Source organism: Dromiciops gliroides, chromosome 4 (genome assembly GCF_019393635.1).
Source record: "Dromiciops gliroides isolate mDroGli1 chromosome 4, mDroGli1.pri, whole genome shotgun sequence".
NCBI classification, from domain to species: domain Eukaryota; kingdom Metazoa; phylum Chordata; class Mammalia; order Microbiotheria; family Microbiotheriidae; genus Dromiciops; species Dromiciops gliroides.
The window spans coordinates 420,854,406-420,878,241 of record NC_057864.1 but is presented as its reverse complement, the minus strand read 5'-3'; the positions used below and the strand labels follow the sequence as shown (position 1 = coordinate 420,878,241).

Genomic DNA, 23,836 nt, shown 5'->3' with positions numbered 1-23,836 from the left:
TAATAACAAAGTAGCAGGAGGCAGAGGGGATAGCGCACTCCACCTGGAGTCAGGAAGACCTGGGTTCAAAACCAGTCTCAGGCACTCACTAGCTGTGTGACCCTGGGCAAGTCACTTAAACTCTGTTTGCCTCAGTTTCTTCATCTGTAATATGAAAATAATAGGACCTACTTCCCAGGGTTATTGTTAAGATAAAATTAGATATCTTGCACATAGTAGGAACCTAATGCTTGCTTCCTTTCTTCCTACTGAAGAGGATAAAAGAGAATTTAGGAGTGGGAAAAGAAAAGGACTGGAGAAGGTAGCTGGAAAGACAAGGGAAAATAATTAAGAAAAGCTAAGTGAGGGGCAGCTAGGTGGCACAGTGGATAAAGCACTGGCCTTCCTCAGACACTTGGCACTAGCTGTGTGACCCTGGGCAAGTCATTTAACTCTCATTAAGGAAGGAAGGAAGGAGAGAAGGAGGAAGGGAGAGAGAAAAAGAAATTAATCTATAACTTGACTCTCTAATATAACAAATATCCACTATCATAAGAAAAGCTAAGTGAAATAAGTGGAAGGTAAAGCAAATTGTTGAAATGGTTTGGTGGCTGGGACAAAATGGTAAAAACTTGGAGGCCGTTTCAGGGAAAGATGAAAGTATGGTAGGAGAACTGTTGAAACAAAGTAAGTTGACTGCAACTGTCAAGTTATTAAAAGGTGATTATTGGCTGTAAGAGCTTTTGAAATGAAAATACTCATAGGTAGTTTGTTTAAAATGGGGGGGGGGGGGCCGAGGATAGAGTCTTATTGTGTTGATTCAAAATGGCTGTCTAGCCACATAGGAAAGATCAAATTGAGGCAGATCTATTCCCCAGATTTCAATACGCATCTGAATGAACATGCTATAAAGTATGTCCAACAGCAGGTATATCTTAGAAGACAACACAGATTGACCATACAATGAACTCAGAGTTTTAAAAGGAGAGGGGATTAGATTAAATTAAGGAAATTGCAAAGCACTTTTAGTAATAAGAGTTTCAGCTAACAGCAAAGCCCTATCTTTTCAATATACCTCATAGGTATCACTGTATAACATTAAGACACTGAACATCACTACCTTAGAAGAACCAAGGACAAACATCATGCAGAGGGCTATGGAAAGGCACATGGCAGGCATAAGGAGGCTTTTAATTAATGAGGTATGCCAAAGAGTTGGAGTAGAAGATGTCATCTGTTGTTTGTCCTTCAGAATGAAGAGGACCATGATATTTGGGTAATGTCATGACTTGCACTGAATTGGATTTAAGTCAGGCAGGGCTGTGCAAGGTCACCAACCTCACTCTCTCCTCCAGAGCCATCTGGGTCCAGTGGCAAGATAGATAGCAGGATGCCCAGAGATGGCTCTTGATGTTTCAGGCAATTGGGGTTAAGTGACTTGTACAGGGTCACACAGCTAGTAAGTTTCTGAAGTGAGATCTCTAAACTCTTGACTCCAGGACCAGGGCTCTATCCACTGTGCCACCTAGCTGCCCTGAAGATGTCAACATAGCTTAGAATCAGTTATCTACCCAGCTATTATAATCTGTGTTTGAAGGCTGATTATGCTCCTGCAGGTGAAGGAAAAATGACACTGAAGTGTGCCTAAATAAAAAAAATATGGCTTAAATGGGGGAAAAAAGAATCTGAGATGGAAGATGGGAGGTATGATCCTTCCTTAACAGGATGCTATAAAATATTAGTGTTACAAATGAGAAAGGGGAAGCCAAAGACAGCCGTACTGCAACAGCTTAAGAAGAGATATGAAACCTCTTCCTGAAAAGGTTGCTGAATATTCAAAAGAAGCAGCTGGTTATCTTCAAAAAAAAATTCCATAGTAGAGCTAATGAAAAAAAGCAAGTGAGAGATCATCCACTAAGAGTTAAAGGGAGAAAAAGGAACCAATGAATAGTACTGGCATCTGGTGATTCACAGGAACATATGATCACAGATTTGGCACAAGAAGGGACCTAAGAACTCAGCAAATCTTCTCATTTAATTGATCAAGAGACAGAGGCACAGGGAGGTAAAGTGACTTGAGCAGGATCACATAGCTGAGATGGGATTATAATCCAGATGCTTCTGATGCCAAGTCTATTACTTTATTCACTACAAATTTTCTTCATACTTTGTGATTTAAGGATTCTTTTAGACTCACAAAAATTACTGAGGACCCCAAAGGGCTTTTGTTTATGTGGATTACAAACATCAATATTTACTGAATTAGAAATTAAAACTAGTAATATTTTAAAATAATAACTCAAAAATAATAATAAATCTATTATATGTTAACATAAACCACATTTTAAAACAATAAATAAATATATTTTCCAGAGTAAAAAAAAAACAGCAAAGAGTGGAATTGTTTTCATGTTTCTAAATCTTTCAAGTCTGGCTTAGGAGAAGACAGTTGAATTCTCATATCTGCTCAATTCAATACGCTGCGATGCTTTTTCTCTTAAGTATATGAAGAAAATTGGGCTACACACAGCAGATATTGGAAAGCAGAGGAGTACTTTAACAGACAAATAATGTCAGTGTTATTATAAAAATAGTTTTAAAATCATGGAGTACTGAAGTCACTATTTGGCATCCTAATAACCAAAAAAGGTATGCTGTCTTGCCATACTCTGTATCTAAGACATAAGAATCATCCAATATCTGTCAAAAGAAAAGACAACTAGCAAACTCTACCGATTTAGATGGATACAAATGATCTTGTCAGAATGAACCTATAGAGTACTGCCAACGGCTATGAAATAGGGGCAAGAATAGGTGCAAGAGGTTGAGTTCTTCTGTTGCCCATTGAAGGCCAAAGTTATAAAAGAAAAAATAAATTTGGGAATTGAATTCATGGCAAAGAGAGAAGATATGAATTTCTGAACCCCAGTTTAAAATAAGGAGATGGGAGAATTCTGATCAGAGATGGAAAACACCTAAAATATTTGTAAAAATGTATGTGCTAGGTGTCGTGCAAATCCAACTAAAAATCACCGGGGGACTGGGGGTGGCACAGAGCCAAGAAGGCAGAGGAAAGGCAGGGACTTGTCTGAGTGCGTCCCAAAACCCCTCCAAATACCTCCAAATAATGCCTTAACACAATTCCTGGAGTAGCAGAACCCACAAAAGGATGGGATGAAATAATTTTCCAGCCAAAGACAACTTAGAAGGTTAGCAGAACAAGTCTGTTGTAGTAGGGTGAAAGTGGAACACAGTCCAGCGCAGGCTAGGCCAGTGTAGACCAAGACCCAGCAAACCAGGAGCAGGCCAGAAGCACCAGCAACAGCAACTCTCAGTCCACAAAAGGTAAGAGAGTCGAACAACTGGTCAGAAGGAGATTACAGGAGTTTCTTTACTAGCACTAAGGCAAGACTTTGTTGCTTTGCCCATACTTGGATTCAGGTTACGGTTCAGGCAGCTGAGGGGGCAGTCCCAGGGCCAGAAGGAGAATTAGCACACCAGGGCTTGTGGCCACGGCAGAGCGGGGACCCATGTCACAGTTCCAGGGCAAAAGAGGATACTTGTGCTATCCCACAGATCAGATGGAGCACAGGCTTGGAGAGTAGTAAACACACCTGTTCTTAGATTATACTACTGGGGAAGAACTGGTGTCTATTGAAGTATCTCTGAAAACAGCACAAAACCCCTGAAGCTTGGGGCAGTATACCCTCCACTCTGGAAGCAGAGCCCTACTTTAACGAACAGTAAAAAGTCAGAAAAAAATCTGACCAGAGAAAGTTACTATGAGGACATGGAAGATCAAAATGCACCCTCAGAAGAAGATAAACTCAAGGCCTCAAAGAAAAATATGAATTTGTCTCAGGCCATGGAAGGGCTCAAAAAGGACTTTGAAAATAGAGTTAGAGAAAAAACTGGGAAGAGAAATGAGTGATGCAAAAAAAAAAAGAAGAATCAAAAACTTGGTAAAGGAGATACAAAAAACAAAACAAAACAAAACAACACTGAAGAAATTAACACCTTAAAAAAATAGTAGGCCAAATGGTAAAAGAGGTACAAAAAGCCAATGAGGAGAAGAATACCTTGAAAAGCAGGACAGGTCAAATGGAAAAGGAGGTACAAAAGCTCACTAAAGAAAATAATTCCTTAAAAATTAGAATTAAGCAAATGAAAGCTAATGACTTTATAACAAAACATCAAGAAACAATAAAACAAAACTAAAAGAATGAAAAAATAGAAGACAATGTGAAATATCTCACTGGAAAAACAAATGATCTAGAAAACAGATATGAGAGATAATTTAAAATATACTGGACTTCCTGAAAGCCATGATCAAAAAGAGCCTAGACATCATGTTTTAAGAAATTATCATGGAAAACTGCCATGATATTCTAGAACCAACCAATAACCTCTTGAAAGAGATCCCAAAATGAAAATTTCCAGGAATATTTTAGCCAAATTCCAGATCTCCCAGGTCAAGGAGAAAATACTACAAGCAGTCAGAAAGAAACAATTCAAGTATCATGGAGCCACAGACAGGATCACACAAGACTTATTAGCTTCTACATTAAAGGATCGGAGGATTTGGAATATGATATTCCAGAAAGTAAAGAAACTAGGATTATAACCAAGAATCACCTAACCAGCAAAACTGAGTATAATCCATCCTTCAGTGAAAAAAATGACTTTTAGACATTTCTTGATGAAAAGACCAGAGTTGAATAGAAAATTTGACTTTCAAATATAAGATTCAAGAGAAGCATAAAAAGGTAAACAGGAAAAGGAAACCATAAAGGATTTTAAAAGGTTAAAATGTTTACATCACTACAAGGGAAGATGATACTTATAACTCATAAGAACTTTTTCATTATTAGGGCAGTTGGAAGGAGTATATATAGACATAGGGCACAGGTGTGAGTTGAATATGAAGGGATATCTAAAAAAATAAAATTAAGGGGTGAGAGAGGAATGCACTGGGAGAAAGGGAAAGGGAGAGGTGGAATGGGGTAAATTATCTCACATAAAAGCAGTAAGAAAAAGCTTATACAGTGGAGAGGAAGATAGGGGATGTGAGGAGGAGTGAACCTTACTCTCATCAGAACTGACTCAAAGAGAGAATAACATACACTCACACTCAAGTAATCTTATCCTGCAGGAAAATAGGAGGGGAAAGGGTATAAGAAAAGGGGTGTGTGTAATAGAAAGGAGGGCAGATTGGGGTAGGGAGTAGTCGGAAGCAAAACACTTTTGAGGAAGGACAGGGTAAAAGGAGAGAGAGAATGGAATAAATGGAGAGAAGTGGAAGGAATAGGATAGATAGAAATATAGTTAACAATAATAATGGTTGCAGCTAGGTGGCGCAGTGGATAAAGCACTGGCCTTGGATTCAGGAGGACCTGAGTTCAAATCCAGCCTTAGACACTTGACAGTTACTAGCTGTGTGACTCTGGGCAAGTCACTTAACCCTCATTGCCCCTCCCAAAAAAACCAAACAAACAAATAAAACAATAATAATGTTTAAAAAAATTTTGAAACAAGTTTCTCTAATAAAGGCCTGATTTTTCAAACATATAGAGAACTGAGTCAATAAGAGCCATTCCCCAATTGATAAATGATCAAAAGATATAAAGTTTTTAGATGAAGTAATCAAAGCTATCCATAGCCATATGAGAAAAATGCTCTAACTCACTACTAATTGGAGAGATGTAAATTAAATTAATTCTGGAGTGCTACCTCATACCTATTAAATTGGCTAATGGAACAGAAGAGGAAAATGACAAGTATTGGAGCGGATGTGGGGAAAACGAGACATTAATCCACTGATGGTGGAGTTGTAAACTAATTCAACCATTCTTAGAGCAATTTGGAACTGTGCCCAAAGGGCTAAAAAACCATGCATACTTTCTGAATGAACTGTTAAGATCAAATATAAAGTCCTCTGTCTGACATTTAAAACTTTATATAACCTGACATCTTCCTACATTTTCCAGCCATCTTAACTGTGAGAAAACAATGATTAATAAGTGATTTCTTAGAAGACCCAGGCATCAGTCTTACCCCTCCACCCCACTCCAGAAAGTCAGTTCTCTCTGAGAAACTTCATCAAATCTCATCTGAGACAAACCCAAGGGAATTAAAAGGAATAGATGGATTCTAGTCTAGATTGCCATAGACTGATAGGATTAAACCACACCTTATCTAGGGCTTATCTAAGGACTTTGCCATAAGCAACTTGAGTGAGGCTTTTTTGCATCTTTTTCCCTGATGCAAATTCCCGGTGCATGTCTGATACAAACCAGTATCATGATGTTAGATGCATACTGCACTTTTCCCCCTTTCCTTCTTGATGTGAACATGAGTTCATTTTAATGTAGACCACCTCCAAGTCATGTCAACCAATAGAGTTGAATGACACTTAACCCATTAGATTTGTTTGATGTATAATGACCCAATTAGCTTTGATCAATATATACTTGCCTCTATCAAAAGAGGATAAAAAAAGCCCTTGGAAGAAAGTCTTCTAGGTTTCTAGGGCTTCTGGGGTATATTCTGGGTCCCTCTCACTCTCTCTTGGGTCTCCTTGAGACTACATGGGTCTCTTTAGGGCTTTTCTCCTACTTGTGCTAACTGGCATGCTGAAGCTCTCTCTGCTTTCTCTACCACGTAGCCTGAGACCATGAGAAGTTAGGGAGATATGTGGTCAATCCTTTACTGGTAAAAAATTGATAAATTAATATATGCTTACTCCAAACTGGTGTCTATAGTAATTTATTTTAAACAACATAGAACTTTAATTCGCCCCAGACACATACATTATAATTCAGCAACTCTAGCCCAATTAGAGTTCCCTCATTAGGACATTCTTATCTCCTTTCTGCACACCTTTGCACATGCCAAGAATACTTTGCCCCATCATGGCTGTCTTGTGGCTTCCTTGGAGACTCAGCGAAACATCCATATTCTTTTTTCCCCCCTATTTCAACTATTTTTTTCTTTGTTAAATTTATTTATTTATTTAGGATTTCCCCTGTTACATGTATAAAGAAATTTTCACAAGGATTTTTAAAACTCTGTGCTCAAAATTCTCTTCCTCCCTCCCTCCCCTCCCCCCCTTAAGAACTCAAGGAATTCAATGTTATAAATGTGCAGTCACGCAAAACATTTCTACATTAGCCAAGTTGTGAAAGAAAACAGACAAAAAAACTTCAGAAAGAGGAACTAACAAAAAAGTTATCTATTCAGCTATCATCAGTTCTTTTTCTGTAAACGTACTCCATTTTTCATAGGTCCTTCTGATAGCATCTTGCTTATCATTTCTTACAGCACAATAGTGTTCCATCCTAATCTCATCCCACAATTTGTTCAGCCTTTCCCCAAATGATGGGCATCACCCCAATTCTGAATTCAACTGTTGGTGTGTGTGTGTGTGTTTAATTTTTTTTAGGATACCAACACAGTAGTGGTATTGCTAGGTCAAAGAGTATGCATGGTTTTATAGCGCCCTGGCCACAGTTCCAAATTACTCTACAGAATGTTTGAATCAGTTTACAACTTTACTAAGAGTGTATTAATGTCTCATTTTCCCCATGGCCCCCACAACATTTATGCTTTTAATCTGTTGTCCTATTATCCAATCCAATAGGTGTAAGGTTGTGCCTAGACTTGTTTTGACCTGAATCTCTCCAATCAATAGTGAGTTAGAGCATTTTTTCCCATATGGCTATAGGAAAAAAAAAAAAGACTTCATGCCTTTTGATTACCTATCAATTGGAGAATGGCTCTCATTTTAATAAATTTGACTCGGTTCTCTATGTGGGTGAGAATTGAGGCCTATCAGACAAACTTGATTCAAGGTTTTTTTCACGGTTACTATTGTTAATTGTATTACTCTAGCTCCTATTCCCTCCCTTTGATATTTACTCTATTTTCTATCTTCTTTCACCCTATCCCTCCTCAAAAGTAAAACAGATATTCTGCAAGAGGCCTTCCCTGACTTCCATATTTAGTAACTCCACAGTCAGAGTGTGTGTGTGTGTGTGTGTGTGTAATATATATAATAAAGAGAGACACAGATAGACATAGTTATTTACATGTCATCTCTCCCACTAAAATTTATGGTCCTTAAAAGCAAGGACTGCTTTTTGCCTTCTCTGTATTCTCACTAGCACGTTAGAAGTGTTTGATCAATGCCTATTGACTGAGAGACAAGACTCAGAACTCAGATCTTTTTACTCCAAATTCAGTGCTGTTTTCACAATACTGATTTTTAGTTGAGGACCAGGAAACTAAGTAATGGACTTCTGCATATGACTCAAGCCTAATGTGTCAGTAAGCAAGACATTTCTTTATACTATGAAGTCTTTCTCTATTCACATTAATGCGAGTGATAGATCCTGTACAAATCTTGTTTGTACACAATTGTTTGCATGTTGTCTCCCCCATAAGACTATAAACTCCTTGAGAGAAAGGATGGTCTTTTGCCCTTCTTTGTATCCCCAGTGCCTGGCAAATAGTACAAGCTTGAGAAGTGCTGTTGACTGACTGCTTCAGTCTCCTCATCTGTCAAAGAGGGATAATGAAAGCACCTACCTGAAAGAGTAGTTGAGAGGATCAAATGAGATAATATATGTAAAGCATTTTGCAAACCTTAAAAGTGCAATATAAAAGTTAGCTATTATTATCAAAAACAAAGATGTAAGTAGATACTGCTAACACAAATATCAACTAGTGAACTAAATAAAGATGTTTAATTAAAAACTACTCAACTAGATTTCACATAAGAACAGTAATCCAATTTACTTTTCCCATAGGAATTATAATAAAACATAATTCAAAATTAAGTTTCAAATGTCCCTCTCAATACAATAGTGATACAGGATAAAGGAATACACTATCAATACAAATAATTATATTATATAATAGAAAATGGTTAACAAGAAAAACAAAAAAACCAAAACACTTATTAATTGCCTACTAAATATAAATAGGATGCTAAGCAATTGAATAAGAAACTAATACATACTATAATTACATATTACAAAAGACATGCATTAGAGTACACAAGAGTTATGTGAGGTACAAAGAGGAAAGACCACCAGCTAAGACGAGGTATAGAAAAGGTATTTTGCCTTGGCCTTTAAAAATATGGGTAGGAATTCAACAAAGAAGGAAAGGGGAGAGTGCAGTATGCATCTAACATCATGATACTGGTTTGTATTTTTAACAGAATCTAGAAATCATGTGATACAGAACTGAGATGGGAGACACCCTAAAAGTTATCTTACCCAATCTCCTCATTTTATATATGAGGAAAAAGGCTTAATGAGCCTGATTTGCTAAAAGCCGATAGGTTAGCAAGTATTAATGCTGGGGTCTGAAACTTAGGTTTCCTGACACCAAATACAGGCTCTTGTTACTGTACCATTGAGTAACTTTTTTTAATAGTCACTTGGCCCTGAAAATCAGTAGTAATAAAAGTGAACGATAATTCTTGCAACTTAAATCTTTAAATCCAAGCAAAACATTTTGTCATTAAAAACATTAGGAGTTCGATGATCTAGGTTGGACTTAGTAAATTTCATTAAGATCAAAACAAAAAAAAACAAAAAAAAAACCCCAACTATGCAACAGAAAAAAGATCATATATTTAAAGATAGCAAATTAATACTTTTGGTTAGAGAAAAATCATCTGCTATCACTCACTTTTATAAAAGAGAATTTTAAAAAGCAAGTAAATCATTTTACTTTCAGAATCACATTATTGTATTTCTGACATACAGATGTTCCCTAACTATATCAAATATATTACTGAAACCTAGTCTCTCCTACTAACTTATCCAGGGATCATAGATTCAAGAGCTGGAAGGGACACTGAAATCATAAAAGAACCATAGATTTAGAGCTGCAAAGGACTTTGGAGGCTATCTACTCAATTTATTTAATTTTACATGTGAGAAAACTAAACTCCAGGGGGATTTGGTGAAATGTCCAAAAATCACAAAGCTAAGTAGCAGATAATAAATTTGAACCCATATCCATCCTTTGACTCCAAATCCAAGATTCTTTTTACTATATTACCTTGAATTTTTAAAAGAAATGATAGCAAGGGCAGGTAGGTAATAAGAGGCTGAATACAAAAGCATGGAATGATTTTGTTGGTGGTAGTGGTCCTTCACTCTCAGAGGACCATGGCAGATGTCATAACTTGCAATAAATTGGATTTAAGTGAGGAAGGGCAATAAAAGTCACCAGCCTCACTTTCTCCTCCAGAGTCATCTGGGTCCAGTGGCAAGATACATTATCAGGATAACTGGAGATGGCTCTGGATGTTTAAAACAATTGGAGTTAAGTGACTTGCCCAGGGTCACACAGCTATTAAGTGTTCGAGATGAGATTTGAACTCAGGTCCTCCCAATTTCAAGGCCACTATACCACCTAGCTGCCCCAATGATTTTGTAAGAATAATGATACAGTTCAGAAAACAAAAAGATAGAAGGAATATAGTTAACAGGAAGTTGATATTAAAGATAAATAAAGGTAGTAACATTTCAAAGTACTGAGAAAACTGTCAGATATGACTAATGAACCACTTTGATTACCTATGGAAGATAATGGGGAACACAGAAGGTAGCCCAGGACAGAAAAAGGGCAAATATAATCCCAATTTTCAAATAAAGAAAGAGAATAATCTACACTGTTGGGGTGCCAGGATTATTAAAAAATTCTAGAATATATTATTGATGAATATTTACTGAAGCACAGCTTCACAGGCAGGTCACACCAGACTTGTGCTTTTTTCTTGATAGGTTTGCTAAACTGATAGATATGGGGAATCCTACAGATACCGCTTAGCTAAATTTAAGCAAAGCATTTGATAAAGTCTCTCATTTTATCCTTGTAGGAAAGAGCTGGGCTAAATTAAGGCTTCTGAAACTTTTTCCACTCATGACCCCTTTTCACCCAAGAAATTTTTATGCAACCCCAAGTACATGAATATACAAAATAGGTATACATAACCTTTCGCTGTTGTCAAACTTTTCACAACTCCCATATTCAGTTATGTGACCCCATATAGGGTTAAGACTCACAATTTAAGAAACTTTGGAGTAAATTATAGCAGAGTAAGGAAGATTTGAAACTAGCTGAATATCTAGCTTGTAGATTAGCCATTAATGAATGGTTCAGTGTCAACCTAGAAGGACTCCAGAGGAGTCAAAAGGATATATGCTTGGCCTTAGGCTGCTTGTGTCATATTTATCAAATTTTTAGATGACACAAAGTTGGGAGGAATACAAAAACACCTCCACAGGCTAAAACAACCAAATTAAGATGAAATTTAATAGAGATAAATGTAAAATCTTGTATTTGGGTTCAAAAAAGCAACTCTACATGTATAAGATGGGGAGGTATAACAACAGAAATACTGTATGAGGATCAGTTCAAGAAATTGGGGATTTTCAAGCTGAAGAAAGGCTGACTCAGGGAGAAGAGGATAGCTGCCTTCAGGTATATAAAAGAGGAACTCCTGGAAAAGGGATTAAATTTGTTTTTGCTTCAGAGAGACAAGCTAAGAGTAATGAAAGGAAATCACAAAGATGAAAATTAAGTCTTGTAAATGAAGAAAAATCTCACTCCTTATCCCCTCATTATACTTATTTAAAAACAGAATATGCATCTAAGGTGGACCTACTTATACAAAAGGTCTTCAGTCACAGTTAAGTGACTATTTATCATTTATTCCAAGGAAGTGATTCACGTCCTTGTATGTTTTAGATTAGATGGCCTCTGGGTCCCCTACAACTCTGAGATTCTATGATCCTGGGGAGGTAACTGGAGAATTGTGTTTTAATCTTGGCTCTGCTAGTTAAGAGATTTATGGTCCCCTTCCCCTAAGAGGAGGGCAGCTAGGTGGCCCAGTGGATAGAGCACTGGCCCTGAAATTGGGAGGAACTGAGTTTAAATCTCACCTAAAACACTTACTAGCTGTGTGACCCTGGGCAAATCACTTAATCCCAGTTGCCTTAAACATTCAGGGCCATCTCCAATCATTTTGATATATCTTGCCACTGGACCCAGATGGCTCTGGAGGAGAGAATGAGGTTGGTGACCTTGCACAGCCCTCCCTCAATTAAATCTAATTCAGTGGAAGTCATGACATCACCCTGATGTCATGGTCCTCTTTGAGAACAAAGGACAAACAACAACAATTCTTAAAGAGGACTTTGTTTCTTAAGCTATACAATAAGCAGACGGACCTTAATGATATCTTTGGGAAGCCTTACTTGCTCTATTTATACAGTGCAGCCTATAGTATTGCTCTTAAGTTATATACACTTCTAAACTTGACAAATATTTGTAGAAATCTTAAAATAATGTACATTTATTTCAATTATTCAGATTTTGGGGATTACTAAAGACATTTGATAGAAGCAATTTTTATTCACATCATTTAATAAAATATTTTAAAAAACTAATTAGTTTTAATTAGTTTAATTGACTAATTTAATTAGTTTTACCTAGATAGTATATAACATAGCGGGACATCCTACACTGTACATACATATATAAAATAAGATTTCATTGCTACTAGATCTATCTCCCAAATGGGTCAAAAGGAAAGGACAAATCTGGACTTTGTGGTAGAAAATAATTAGAAACTCAGGAAATGTCAGTAAATTGGGAAATGGATGAAGAAATTATGATAGATGAAAGTGATGAAAAACTACTAAGGCAGCTAGTGGTACAGAGCAAGGAACCTGGTAACACAGTGAAGAAAGCATGTGTCTTGGAGTCAGGAAGATTTAAGTTCAAATCCACCTTCTCACACTTATTAGCAGTGTGACCCTGGACAAGTCACTTAAACTTTCTATGTCTCAGCTTCCTCAACTGCAAAATAAGGGTAATAATAACACCTACTTCCAAGAGTTGTTATGAAAATCAAATGACATATTTGTAAAAAGTGCTTAGCATTATAGTGCCTGGCACTACACAGTAGCATATACATGCATACTACATAAATGCTTGTTCCCTTCCTGCTACTGAGCTCTAAGAAATGATAAAGGGGATAGTTTTAGAAAAACCTGAGAAGACTTCTATGAATTGATATAAAGTGAAATATGAAGAATCAGGAGAACAAGTTATACAACAGCAATAATACTGTGAAGATAATTAGCTTTGAAAGACTTAAGAACTCTGAATAACACAATGACCAAGCACAATTCTAAAGGACTTAAAATGAAAATGCTGTCAATCTCCAGATAGAATTGAAAGACTCAGAGTATTGACTGAAGCATACAATTTTTCCTTTCTTTTTCTTTGGATGTGGCTAACAGAATTTATTTTATATAACTATTCATATTTGTAATAGGTCTTGTTTTTCTTGTCTTCTCAATGGGTAAGGGAGGAGGAAAGAGAATTTAGAATTTAAAAAATAACATTGATTTTAAAAGTTTAAAAAAAAATCTAGACTTACTAGTTTTGCTTGTTGCGCATTAACTGGATCACCATATTGCAGCAAAGCTTGGAACTGATTATTTTTAGTAAATGTGATTATCTTCAATACAGCACCAAACTTGGAAAATATCTGTCATAACAAAACAACAAATTACAATCACATCTATTTTAGAAACATTCTAAATTACTTGTTTATACAAATAAAAAGAGCTTACCTGATGAAGAACATCAAGAGTTACAGGATAGTACATATTATCAATAATTATTCTAAGTACTGGACTCTGGGCTGGAGTTACTGCACTCTCACTAACTGTAGTGCCACTAAGAGGGGTATTTGCTGTCTGTACAGCCGTCACAGCCTGAAGAACTGCCTGAGCGCGCTGAAAATTAAAACAAAAAGCATTTTTTTAAGAAAGGCATTACATTTCACTTGAATTTGACAGTACATTTCCTTTATTTTCATACACACACACACACACACACACACACACACACACACACACACACACACTTAATATCCATAAGTAACTTAACAGTATTCTAATGCTAGATACCCACACTATCCAATACATTTTGGAACCAGAGTTGAATTCATGAATAGATACAGTATGATTTATCTTCATTTGAGATCCTGGTGTGACATCCAGAAGGAGATGGGCTGTAAATACTTGAGGAAGAAGCTACAGAACCATGGGAAAATGGCAAAGGGCTAGAAATAGGGATTATATGATCATAGAATATAAAGCTAGTAGGAGCCCTTAGAAGTCATCTAATCCAAACTCATTATTTACAAATTAAGAAAATAAAACCTGAAAGGTTACAAGTAACTTGTCTTCTGGCTCTAACTGTAATTTACTATATCACAATATGGATTGATTAGTGCAGAGGTAATAGCTGAAGCTACAAGACTAAGACTGTGAAGGGATTCCATATGAATACGTTGGGGGGGGGGGTGAGGAGGTGAGGATAGAGTAACAAAGTGATAGGATAAGGGATTCTTACATGCTATGATAACAAACTGCTGTATTTTTGTGTACACATGTGTGTATATAAGCATATATGTACACGCATATACACAATTATCTCTCTCGATCTTTGTGTGTGTGTCTATGTAGTAAGTATAGAAGACTGAAAAAAGACTACTGAATCATTAGTTTACTTTGGAAAAAGAATGTGATAGAAGTGGAACTCAAATTTGAAAAGACTAAGACAAGAATAGGAATGAAGTGCAGATATTGAATAAAGACAACTTTTTAAAAAGAGTTTACCAAAGAAAGGCCAAAGAGAGATGAGACGGCACCTGGAAGAGTTAGAAGGATCAAATAAAGCCTTCTTTTATGAATGGAAGTAATAAAGAATATTTATAGAAACATGGGAAGCAGACAGTAGATGCCACTACTGGAAGAAAGAAGAATGGGATATGATCAAGGGCAGAGACAATAGTAGAGGGAGTAGTTTTACTAAGGAAACAAATATTAAACACCTACTATGTGTCAAATACTGTGCTAGTTGCACAGAGTCCCTTCCCTCAAAAAACTTACACTTTAATGGGAATGGAACACATGCAAAGTAAATGAAAGGTAAATTGTAGTGTGCAGAGCTAATGGAAACAAGAAAAATTCATGTTGGAAGAAGTAACTTTTTTTGTTGTTGTTTTGGCAAAGCAATTGAGATTAAGAAACTTGTTCAAGGTCACATAGCTAGTGTCAAGTGTCTGAAGATGGATTTGAACTCAGGTGCTCCTGACTCCAGGGCTGGTGCTCTATCCATTGTACCACCTAGCTGCCTCCTAACTTTTGATGAGAATAGAGGATTTTAAGAGGGGGACAGTCTGTGCAAAGACATGGAGATATGAGAAGACTACCATGTAGGGATAATAATAAGTAAGCCAGCTCGACTGGGATACAGAATATGTGAAAAAGACTAAAGTGTGATAAGTCTGAAGATGGATTGTGAGGTGCACAAAGGAATTTGTATTTGATCTCAGAAGCAATGGAGAGCCACAAGATCTTCTTAAGTTGAAGGGTGAAAAAGTTACTTTTGCATTTAGAATATAAATATGGTAGTCTTATGGGGTATGGACTGGTTAGGAGAAGAGAATGGAGACGAAACAAGGATACCAAATGGTAAGGTACTATAATAGTTAGGCAAAAAGGAGTAATAACTCTTTTGTAAGATAGAGGGAGAGGAGGAATGATAATAGTGCTAAGTTTTGAGAAGTTAGAGGAGGGAGTTGAGGTAATCATCAAATCTGGCTTCCAATTTCTTAATTAAGTAGAAGACAATCTTATGTTTTAGAAAGAGGTGAGGAAGGGTATGCATTTTGCTGTGAAGGAGCCTAGAAATCAACAAAAGTAAAGTAGCTTTGCCGAGCAATAGAAATGATCCACACTTAAGTTTATGTACCATGAATGAATACTGGGTGAAATCAGCATTACTTTCTCCAAGAATACTTAGCAACCCTGGAACAATAGCAGGAGAATCAGACAGTAAGGGTTATTCAGAGTAGAGGGTTAAAAGGCTAGTAATGAAGGAAGGTCCAATGAGGATAAGAGATTCTACAATGGCAGTTAGTATATTGTAAGTCAGTCAATTTCAAGGAAGGTATTGAAGGAAGGGGAAAGGAGATATTTATACGGTGCGTATTATGTACCAGACATTTTGCTAAGTGCTTTACCAATATTATCTCATTTGATCCCCACAACAATCCTGGGAGGTAGATGCTATTATCATCACTATTTACAGATGAAGAAACTGAGGCAAACAAATTAACTGACTTGCCAAAGGTCATATAGCTAGTTTCTGGGGTTGCTCTGTCTGTTTCAACTCCAAAGAACAAGATGCCCCTCCCAGGACAGAAACTCACTATGATGCTAACTTGATTGACACCACCTCCCTCAGCCACCCTTCCCCTCTGATTAAAGAAGAGCTGGATCCTGATGTCTTTATTTTAAAGAAAATGAGGAGGGATCAAAGACATATGAGTTGAAACGAGAGAGAAAAACAAACTTTTTGGAAGCTAAGGTTGGAAAGTAAAAGTCTGAAATTCAGAATACTGAAAGTGGGGCAGTTCTCTGAAATATGATGAGGTTACTGAGGATGATAGCAAGGAAGGAAATAAAGAGAAGGATTGTGAACCTAGGTACTAAAATATCTGAGACCATAGGGATAGAATCATGTGGAGGCAAGAAGACAGAGGTTGGTACAAAAGGACTCAAGCACTGAGACACATTAGCATATAACCTGTGGGCCAATACCTCTTTCTTATTTTTTAAAGAAAATGCTAAAGTCATATATTGTTCTTCTAGGTGTGAACTTTAAAACTATTTCCTTGTTTTAAATATTATTTTTAAAATGTTGCTGTACCAATCTTAAATTAATAGTTTTTATTCATATTCAAGACCAAATCTAATAAATACTCAATTCTTAAAATGTTTTTGTTAGGGAAATAATTAATGAATCTTTAACAGGACCTTTACTATGAGAAAATGAAGGTGAAATAAAGTCAGAAGACCACTTGATAACATTTTTTTTTCCATTTAAAGCACTGGCAGCAGGTGTTACAAGAATACTTTATATTAATAATTAAGTAAGTCCTATTTAATTAATTACTGCTTATTATTTCAAATTAAAACATCCAGGTAGAAAAAACATGCTGATTCTGCAAATTTCAAAACATCAAATCTAAATTATTTCAAAGGAGCTTAGAACATGAAAAAGGAAAGAGTTTCAAAGTACTTCCCAAATATTAAATAATTCATCCATCAACATGCCTCAAGAAATAGAATAGAATATCTTTATAACAACAATATAATATGAGTTTTTAGATTGGTTATCTTATAATGTTCAAGCAGAAATAAAATACTGATGGCTTGGTAAGTATATAACAACAACAACAAATTCCAGAATTTTAGATCCCCTAAAAATATTCACAGTACCAAATGCATTATATACAACACAGCCATCAAATTATGAGGCTACTAAAATGAGAATAAGATCTTAATTTCTGTGACACTTTAAAGAAGAAAATCATTTTGCCCTTATAATTAAAAGAAAAGGGTAGGGGAACTGGGGAGCCAGACCAGGCTGAGGGTGTCCCTGGAGCCGGGGCCAGCCAGGGAGCAGACTGATTGGAGCCCCCTGGCACTGGGGACACTAACAGTGCTCCTTTCCCTCTCCCCAGGCAAGGCTTGGCCTCTAGCCCCTCTGGCTATGGGCTCCTCACCTAGTTGCCAGACTGGTCCTATGCAGATGGTAGATATGCTCCCCCAATGAAAGGGCAGCTCCAGCAGAAAGCACAGAGGGAAAAGTTTTCGAGAAGAGTCATGCTGCTATCCCAGGAAATGGATGTGGGATTGAAGATGTGGGAGCAAAAGCCGCAGGAGAAAAGGCAGGAGGAGGAAAAGAAACTGCAAAATTTGCTCAAGCTCAAAGGAACTTCAATGAAGGGCCCATGAATCAATAAAGTAAAGCCCCTCCTCAAAAAAAAAAAAAAAAAGTAAAAAAGAAAGAAAAAAATTAATTTGGTGAACTTTAAATAGGTTGATAAACAATTTGAAATTATAAATTCCCCTTTTAAGACATGTTTATGAAAGGAGTGTATAGTAAACATTTACAAATCAAGTAAGTGTAAATGCACAAGTAACCTCCTTTTCTAAGTTAAGTTTTTTTTTTCCTGTTATCAGGTTTTCTAATAGTGGGGGGCACACCTGTACAAAATACCTTTAAAATGGGATGTTCTAAAAACCTGTTTCATTTCTATTTATTTTTATCATATTCTTAATATCATGATATGTACACATTTAAATTCATATATATATATACCTGGTTTAATGTATTATCTGTCTTTAATTCTTTATGATTGGAGTATTGGATATATATGGGTTGGTTTCGAAGATGAGGTGTCACAGCAGAATAGTAATTAACCATAGTAATAGCTGCTTCTTCTGTAGCTAGTTCCAAAAATGCCTATGGTGAAAAAGTTTTTTTTTTAAATTATGAATTATTTTCAAACAAGCTTCAATATCAACACAGTACATGTTAACTGATAAAGCAGTCTTCCATAAAGTACACTTTAGTTCCCATTTAGATGACTCCACACATTACATTTCAAAACTGGGTACCTAAAAACTGTTGTGAAAGAAATTAATACAGTGAAAAATAAACTACACTGAGTTAGCATTTTATAGAACTTAACTCTCTATAGCATTTTTACATAATATTCCCCAAAATGTAGCCAATAAAGTAAAAATTTAAACTTTTCATTGCCAAAATAACTGCATTTTTATATAAAAAAATATAAAAGGGTCAAATTGAAGTGTCTTTCCACATTCTTAATTTTAAATAAATAAAACTGGTTTAAAGTGAATGGTTACTTAATAGTTATAATCTAGTATAGAAACAACTAAGAATATTATTTGAAATTCAGATCAGCAGATCACACCAAGAGAAGTGATAACTGAACTACGGGAAACTGACTGACACTCAAGAGTTCAAAAACAACAAAAACAACAACAACAACAACAACAACAAACCAAATCCTATTTTCCTAAAATCAGAAGTTGCTAAGCCCTTTTGTAACTTTTGTTACTAAAAAATCAGGCATTGGTATCTTTAGTTCCCACACCAAGAATTAGGTATATCTCTAAATATAATGCTTAGAAAGAAACTTCGGGGCAGCTAGGTGGTGCAGTGGATAGAGCACGGGACCTGGAGTCAGGAGGACCTGAGTTCAAATGTGACCTCAGACACTTAACACTAGCTGTGTGACCCTGGGCAAGTCACTTAACCCCAACTGCGAAAGAAGGAAGAAAGAAGGAAAGAAGGAAGGAAAGAAGGAAGGAAGGAAGGAAGGAAGGAAGGAAGGAAGGAAGGAAGGAAGGAAGGAAGGAAGGAAGGAAGGAAGGAAGGAAGGAAGGAAGGAAGGAAGGAAGGAAGGAAGGAAGGAAGGAAGGAAGGAAGGAAGGAAGGAAGGAAGGAAGGAAGGAAAGAAAGAAAGAAAGAAAGAAAGAAAGAAAGAAAGAAAGAAAGAAAGAAAGAAAGAAAGAAAGAAAGAAAGAAAGAAAGAAAGAAAGAACTTCTCTGGCAATTTAAGAAGACAGAGGATTACCTTGGTATGATAAATAAGTTTTTGTCTTTAAACTTCTTACATTCCCCTGTTGTCCTTTATAATCAAACTTCAAGTATCAAATAAATGGCCTACTACCAGAGGTTCTATCCTCTGTAGAGCCTTCAAGTAGGAATACTTTAATACAAAATTTCTTGTCTTTATATTATTCCACAATCTCGATCTCTAAAACAAACTCCTTGCATTCATTGTCTTCTCAGATAGCAATGAGGTAAGGACTATGTCACTGCTCTTGTAGAGTATGGCAATCCCCAGGGGCCCCATTTCTTGGCTTTCCAAACCTAATGAAAAGTATGGGGCTTGAAATAGCCCTAAAAAAGTATACCTGATTCTTTCCTTTCAGCATTAGGATGTTGGTTACCTTACCAAAAGGTAAACCTAATGCAATAACTTCTGTTTCTGTCACTTCACCAGGTAATTTTCGAATATGAAGTACACGGGAAGGGGCCCCGTCCATTTTATCTTCTCCCTTGAATTTCTTGCTGTCATTACCATTGGCTGAAAGATATTTTAAAATTAAAAGTCATACATTTAACAAACATCAAATTTTAAAATTATATTGTTATCATACAAGAGAATATATCAAAGCTACATTAAAACAAAGATTAACAGAATATGTCAAATTATAAATGTCAATAGTTATGAATAGTGCTATGATTGTTTCTGAAAATTCACAAGTAAGCTCTCAAAGAAATGGAGAAACATCATCATCAGCTTTTATGAAAAACATTGCTAAACAGTTTTGCTTAATACTTACTAGTGAACCATAAAGAATAAGATAAATGAGCAATACGTGAAGAAATAATAAATTGAAATTCAAGAGGTTATTTAAGAAAACCCAGTGGACAGAAGATTACATATTACATTACTGACTTTTATAATATCATCAAGGGATAGTGTGACTTAGTGGACAGAGAACTGGCTTTAAAGCCTTAGTAAGATCTGGGTTTAAGTTTCTGATATATCTTGTGACTAAGCAAGTCACTTACCCTCTCAGTTGCTCTAAGACTAAGTTTCAGAAAATGGAGTTTGCTCACCTAGGATTTCCCTATATCAATTAAATCAAAGGTACCCTTCTTATCCTTATATCTCAATAATTTTAGTACCACTCTACAAACTTTAAAAACCATGTGTGATTAGAACATTTTAGTTAGATTATAATTTTGACTGAGCAAAAATGATTAAAAGAGGACAAGAGTATCCATAATCCATTTCAAGGGAAAGAGTGTGACAAAATATATTGGTCATTCTCAATAAGCAATATTATGTCTTTATCTCAAGTCCTGTTTTAACTTTCTCACTGACATTATCCCCAATCTACTTATTAACATCTATGATCAATTCTATCTCTCTATTTTATCTTCACATTTATTACAACTCAAAAGAGAAGTATGAGCCAAACATTCCTGTTATAGCTCTATACTATGTCAGAAAACCAACAGTTTAAAAAGATAATCTGCTCAGGTTGTTGGGTTCCCCCCACCCTGAAATCAGGATAGTAGCGTGATATGATTTATCTGAAATATGAAATGAAGAACAGGCAAGCATAGGATGACTAGACAGTTTTTGACCTCTTCTAGAGACATCTTTTGTTGTGACTTCTATATTTAGTTTAGAGGTTTGTGAATTTCCAGATCACACTTTACCCCTCAAAAAAGTATCTATGTCACTGTTACCCTGCACTGGCACTGACAAATACATGTATGTCATAAAAACACTATCACGGAAAAATATGATTAATATGCTCAGAAGACCACAGGTACTGAAAAGAGGAGGGGGAAAAGAGACTGGTTTTTCATCTCTAATTTTTGTCTTACCTAAAAAAAGTAGAAAATGTCAAATATTTTGGCTTTTTTCCCAAAAGAATGAATACAATGCTTAAAATAAGACACCCATCTGTAGATATCTGAACCTTGGTTCCTATAAAATTATTTCCCACAACTATCATATGATAGGAAAAACAGGCAAAGATTATGATATCAAATCACTAAAATCATAAAGCTACAAAGTCTCTGGAAGAAAAATTCAAATTCAAAAACTTGTCTTAATATACTATGTAATTTGCCTGGATTAGGCTAAACCTTTTATACATATCTCTCTCTCTCTCTTTTTTTTTTTTCCAGCAGTACGTATCCACAATCACCCACACTCTTTCTCTGACCTGCAATCTTTTCCTGACTACAGGTTCCTACTATGCTGGTTACAAACATCCCCAAGGCTAGGCCATCCTTAAAAAAAAAACAAAACAAAAAATCCCCCAAAGATCCTATCATTCCCCACTAGCTTTCATCTGATGTAACTCCTCCCTTTAACAACCCTAACTCCTAAGAAATCGTCTACAAAAACCCTCTGTAATCTGGCTTCATCACTCACAAATTGAAATTGCTCTCTCAAAAGTTATTAATGATCTCTTAATTGCCTAATCTAACAGCATTTTATTCTTGATTTCTCTAACAACATTATATGGTTGATCAGGCTCTCCCCTTTAAGTTTTCATGACATTGCTCTCTCTTGATTTTCTTCCAACCTAACTGATCGTTCTCAATCTCCTTTGCTGTATTATCAGTATCAACAAGCATTCATTAAGTGTTTAGTAAGTGTAAGACACTGTGCTAAATGCTTAGAATTGAAAGAAAAAAATTTAAGAGGTTCTTGACCTCAAAAAGCTTAATTATGATGTCAGAGTCGATATGCAAATGACTATGTATAAACAGGATACATAATTTAAATGGATGGTAATCTCAAAGAGGCAATAGCATTAGCTATGTGCTAAGCATTGTAGATACAAAAAGGGACAGTTCTTACTCTCAAGGAGCTGCTAATCTAATCGGGGGGAACAACATGCAAAAAATATATAAAAAAATAGGATACACGCATGATAAATAGAAAATAACTAACAAAGGAAAGGCACTCAAATTGAAAAGGGCAGGGAAAGGCTTCCAGTGAAAGATGGAGGTGGGACTTGAACTGAATCTTAAAAGAAGCTAGGAAAGCCAAGAGGCAGAGGTGAGTAGAAAGAACATTTCAGACACAAGTGAAAGCCAGTGAAAAGGTAGTTGGGAGATAAAAACTATGTATGGAAGGAACAGCACAAAAGCCAATGATAATGGATAGAGTACCAAGAGAAGTCAAGAGAAGGTAGGAAGGGGTCAGGTTGTGAAGGGCTTTAAAAGTCAACCAAAGGATATTATTTTTTATCTTGCATGGGGAAGCCACTGGAGTTTACTGAGGGGAAGAAGAGATGACATGGACAGATCTGCACCTTAGGGAGATCACTTTGGTAGCTGAGTGAAGAATAAACTAGAGAATAGAGATTTGAAATAGGTAGACCAACAGGCAAGTACCTGTATCAGGTAACAAGGTGGTAGCTATGTTAACTGGAGAGAAGGGGACATATAAAAAGGCAGGTTATGAAGGTAGAAATTTCAAGAGTTGACAACAGATACATCATCAGCCCTGTCACTATGAATGTACCAAAAGACTTTGTTTTGGAGCCTTTTCTCTTCTCTCTACATACTCTTACTTGGTCACCTCATCTTTTCCATTAATTTCAATTATTGATATCTATGTAGATGACTTCAGATCTCTAAGTCCCTGTCCGATATCACCAATCATTCAGTGGAATTTTTTTTTTTTGCGGGGCAATTAAGGTAAGTGACTTGCCCAGGGTCACACAGCTAGTAAGTGTCAAGTGTCTGAGGCCAGATTTGAACTTGGGTTCTCCTGAATCCAGGGCCAGTGCCTTATCCACTTTGCCACCTAGCTGTCCCATCTACTGGACATTTTGACTGGATGTACTGTAATTTCAAAGTCAACATGTTTAAAATGGAAATCATTTCCTCACCACTAGGCCTCATATTATCTAATGAGTGCACCACTATCTTTCACTTTGAAACCTTGGTGTTACCCCTGAATCCTCATTCTCCCAATCAGTCAAATCAAACGACATGTATTAAGCACCCACAGTGCAACAGGTACTGCTTTAAGTACTAGTGATACAATGAAAAAACATTCCATGCCTTCAAGAAGCTTACAATCTAATGGGGAAGACAACATGCAAACAACTAACTATATGTAATCAAGATACTTGCAACATAAACTGAAGGTAAACACAGTATTCAGAGACCTGGAGAAAGGGTTCTTGCAAAAAGTGGGATTTCAGTTCAAACGGCAAGGAAGACAGGTAGAGATGAAGAAGGAAAGAATTTCAGGTATGGAATATAGTCCGTGAAAATACAGAATCTGGAGATTAACGTGTAATAAAAAGGGCAGTGTCACTGG

At 36.2% G+C, this 23,836-nt stretch overlaps 1 protein-coding gene across 5 annotated transcripts in view; it reads right to left on the bottom strand.

Annotated features, from left to right (window-relative positions):
• PTBP2 (polypyrimidine tract binding protein 2) overlaps positions 1-23,836 on the bottom strand; it is a 150,715-nt gene that overhangs the window by 29,572 nt on the left and 97,307 nt on the right. For all 5 annotated transcript variants that reach the window (XM_044000466.1, XM_044000462.1, XM_044000463.1 and 2 more), the window contains exons 4-7: positions 19,881-20,053; positions 18,253-18,396; positions 13,644-13,808; positions 13,448-13,558 (exon numbers count right to left, since the gene is read on the bottom strand). In XM_044000466.1, coding sequence (XP_043856401.1) covers positions 13,448-13,558; positions 13,644-13,808; positions 18,253-18,396; positions 19,881-20,053 — 593 coding nt within the window. The remainder of the gene's footprint in view (positions 1-13,447; positions 13,559-13,643; positions 13,809-18,252; positions 18,397-19,880; positions 20,054-23,836) is intronic.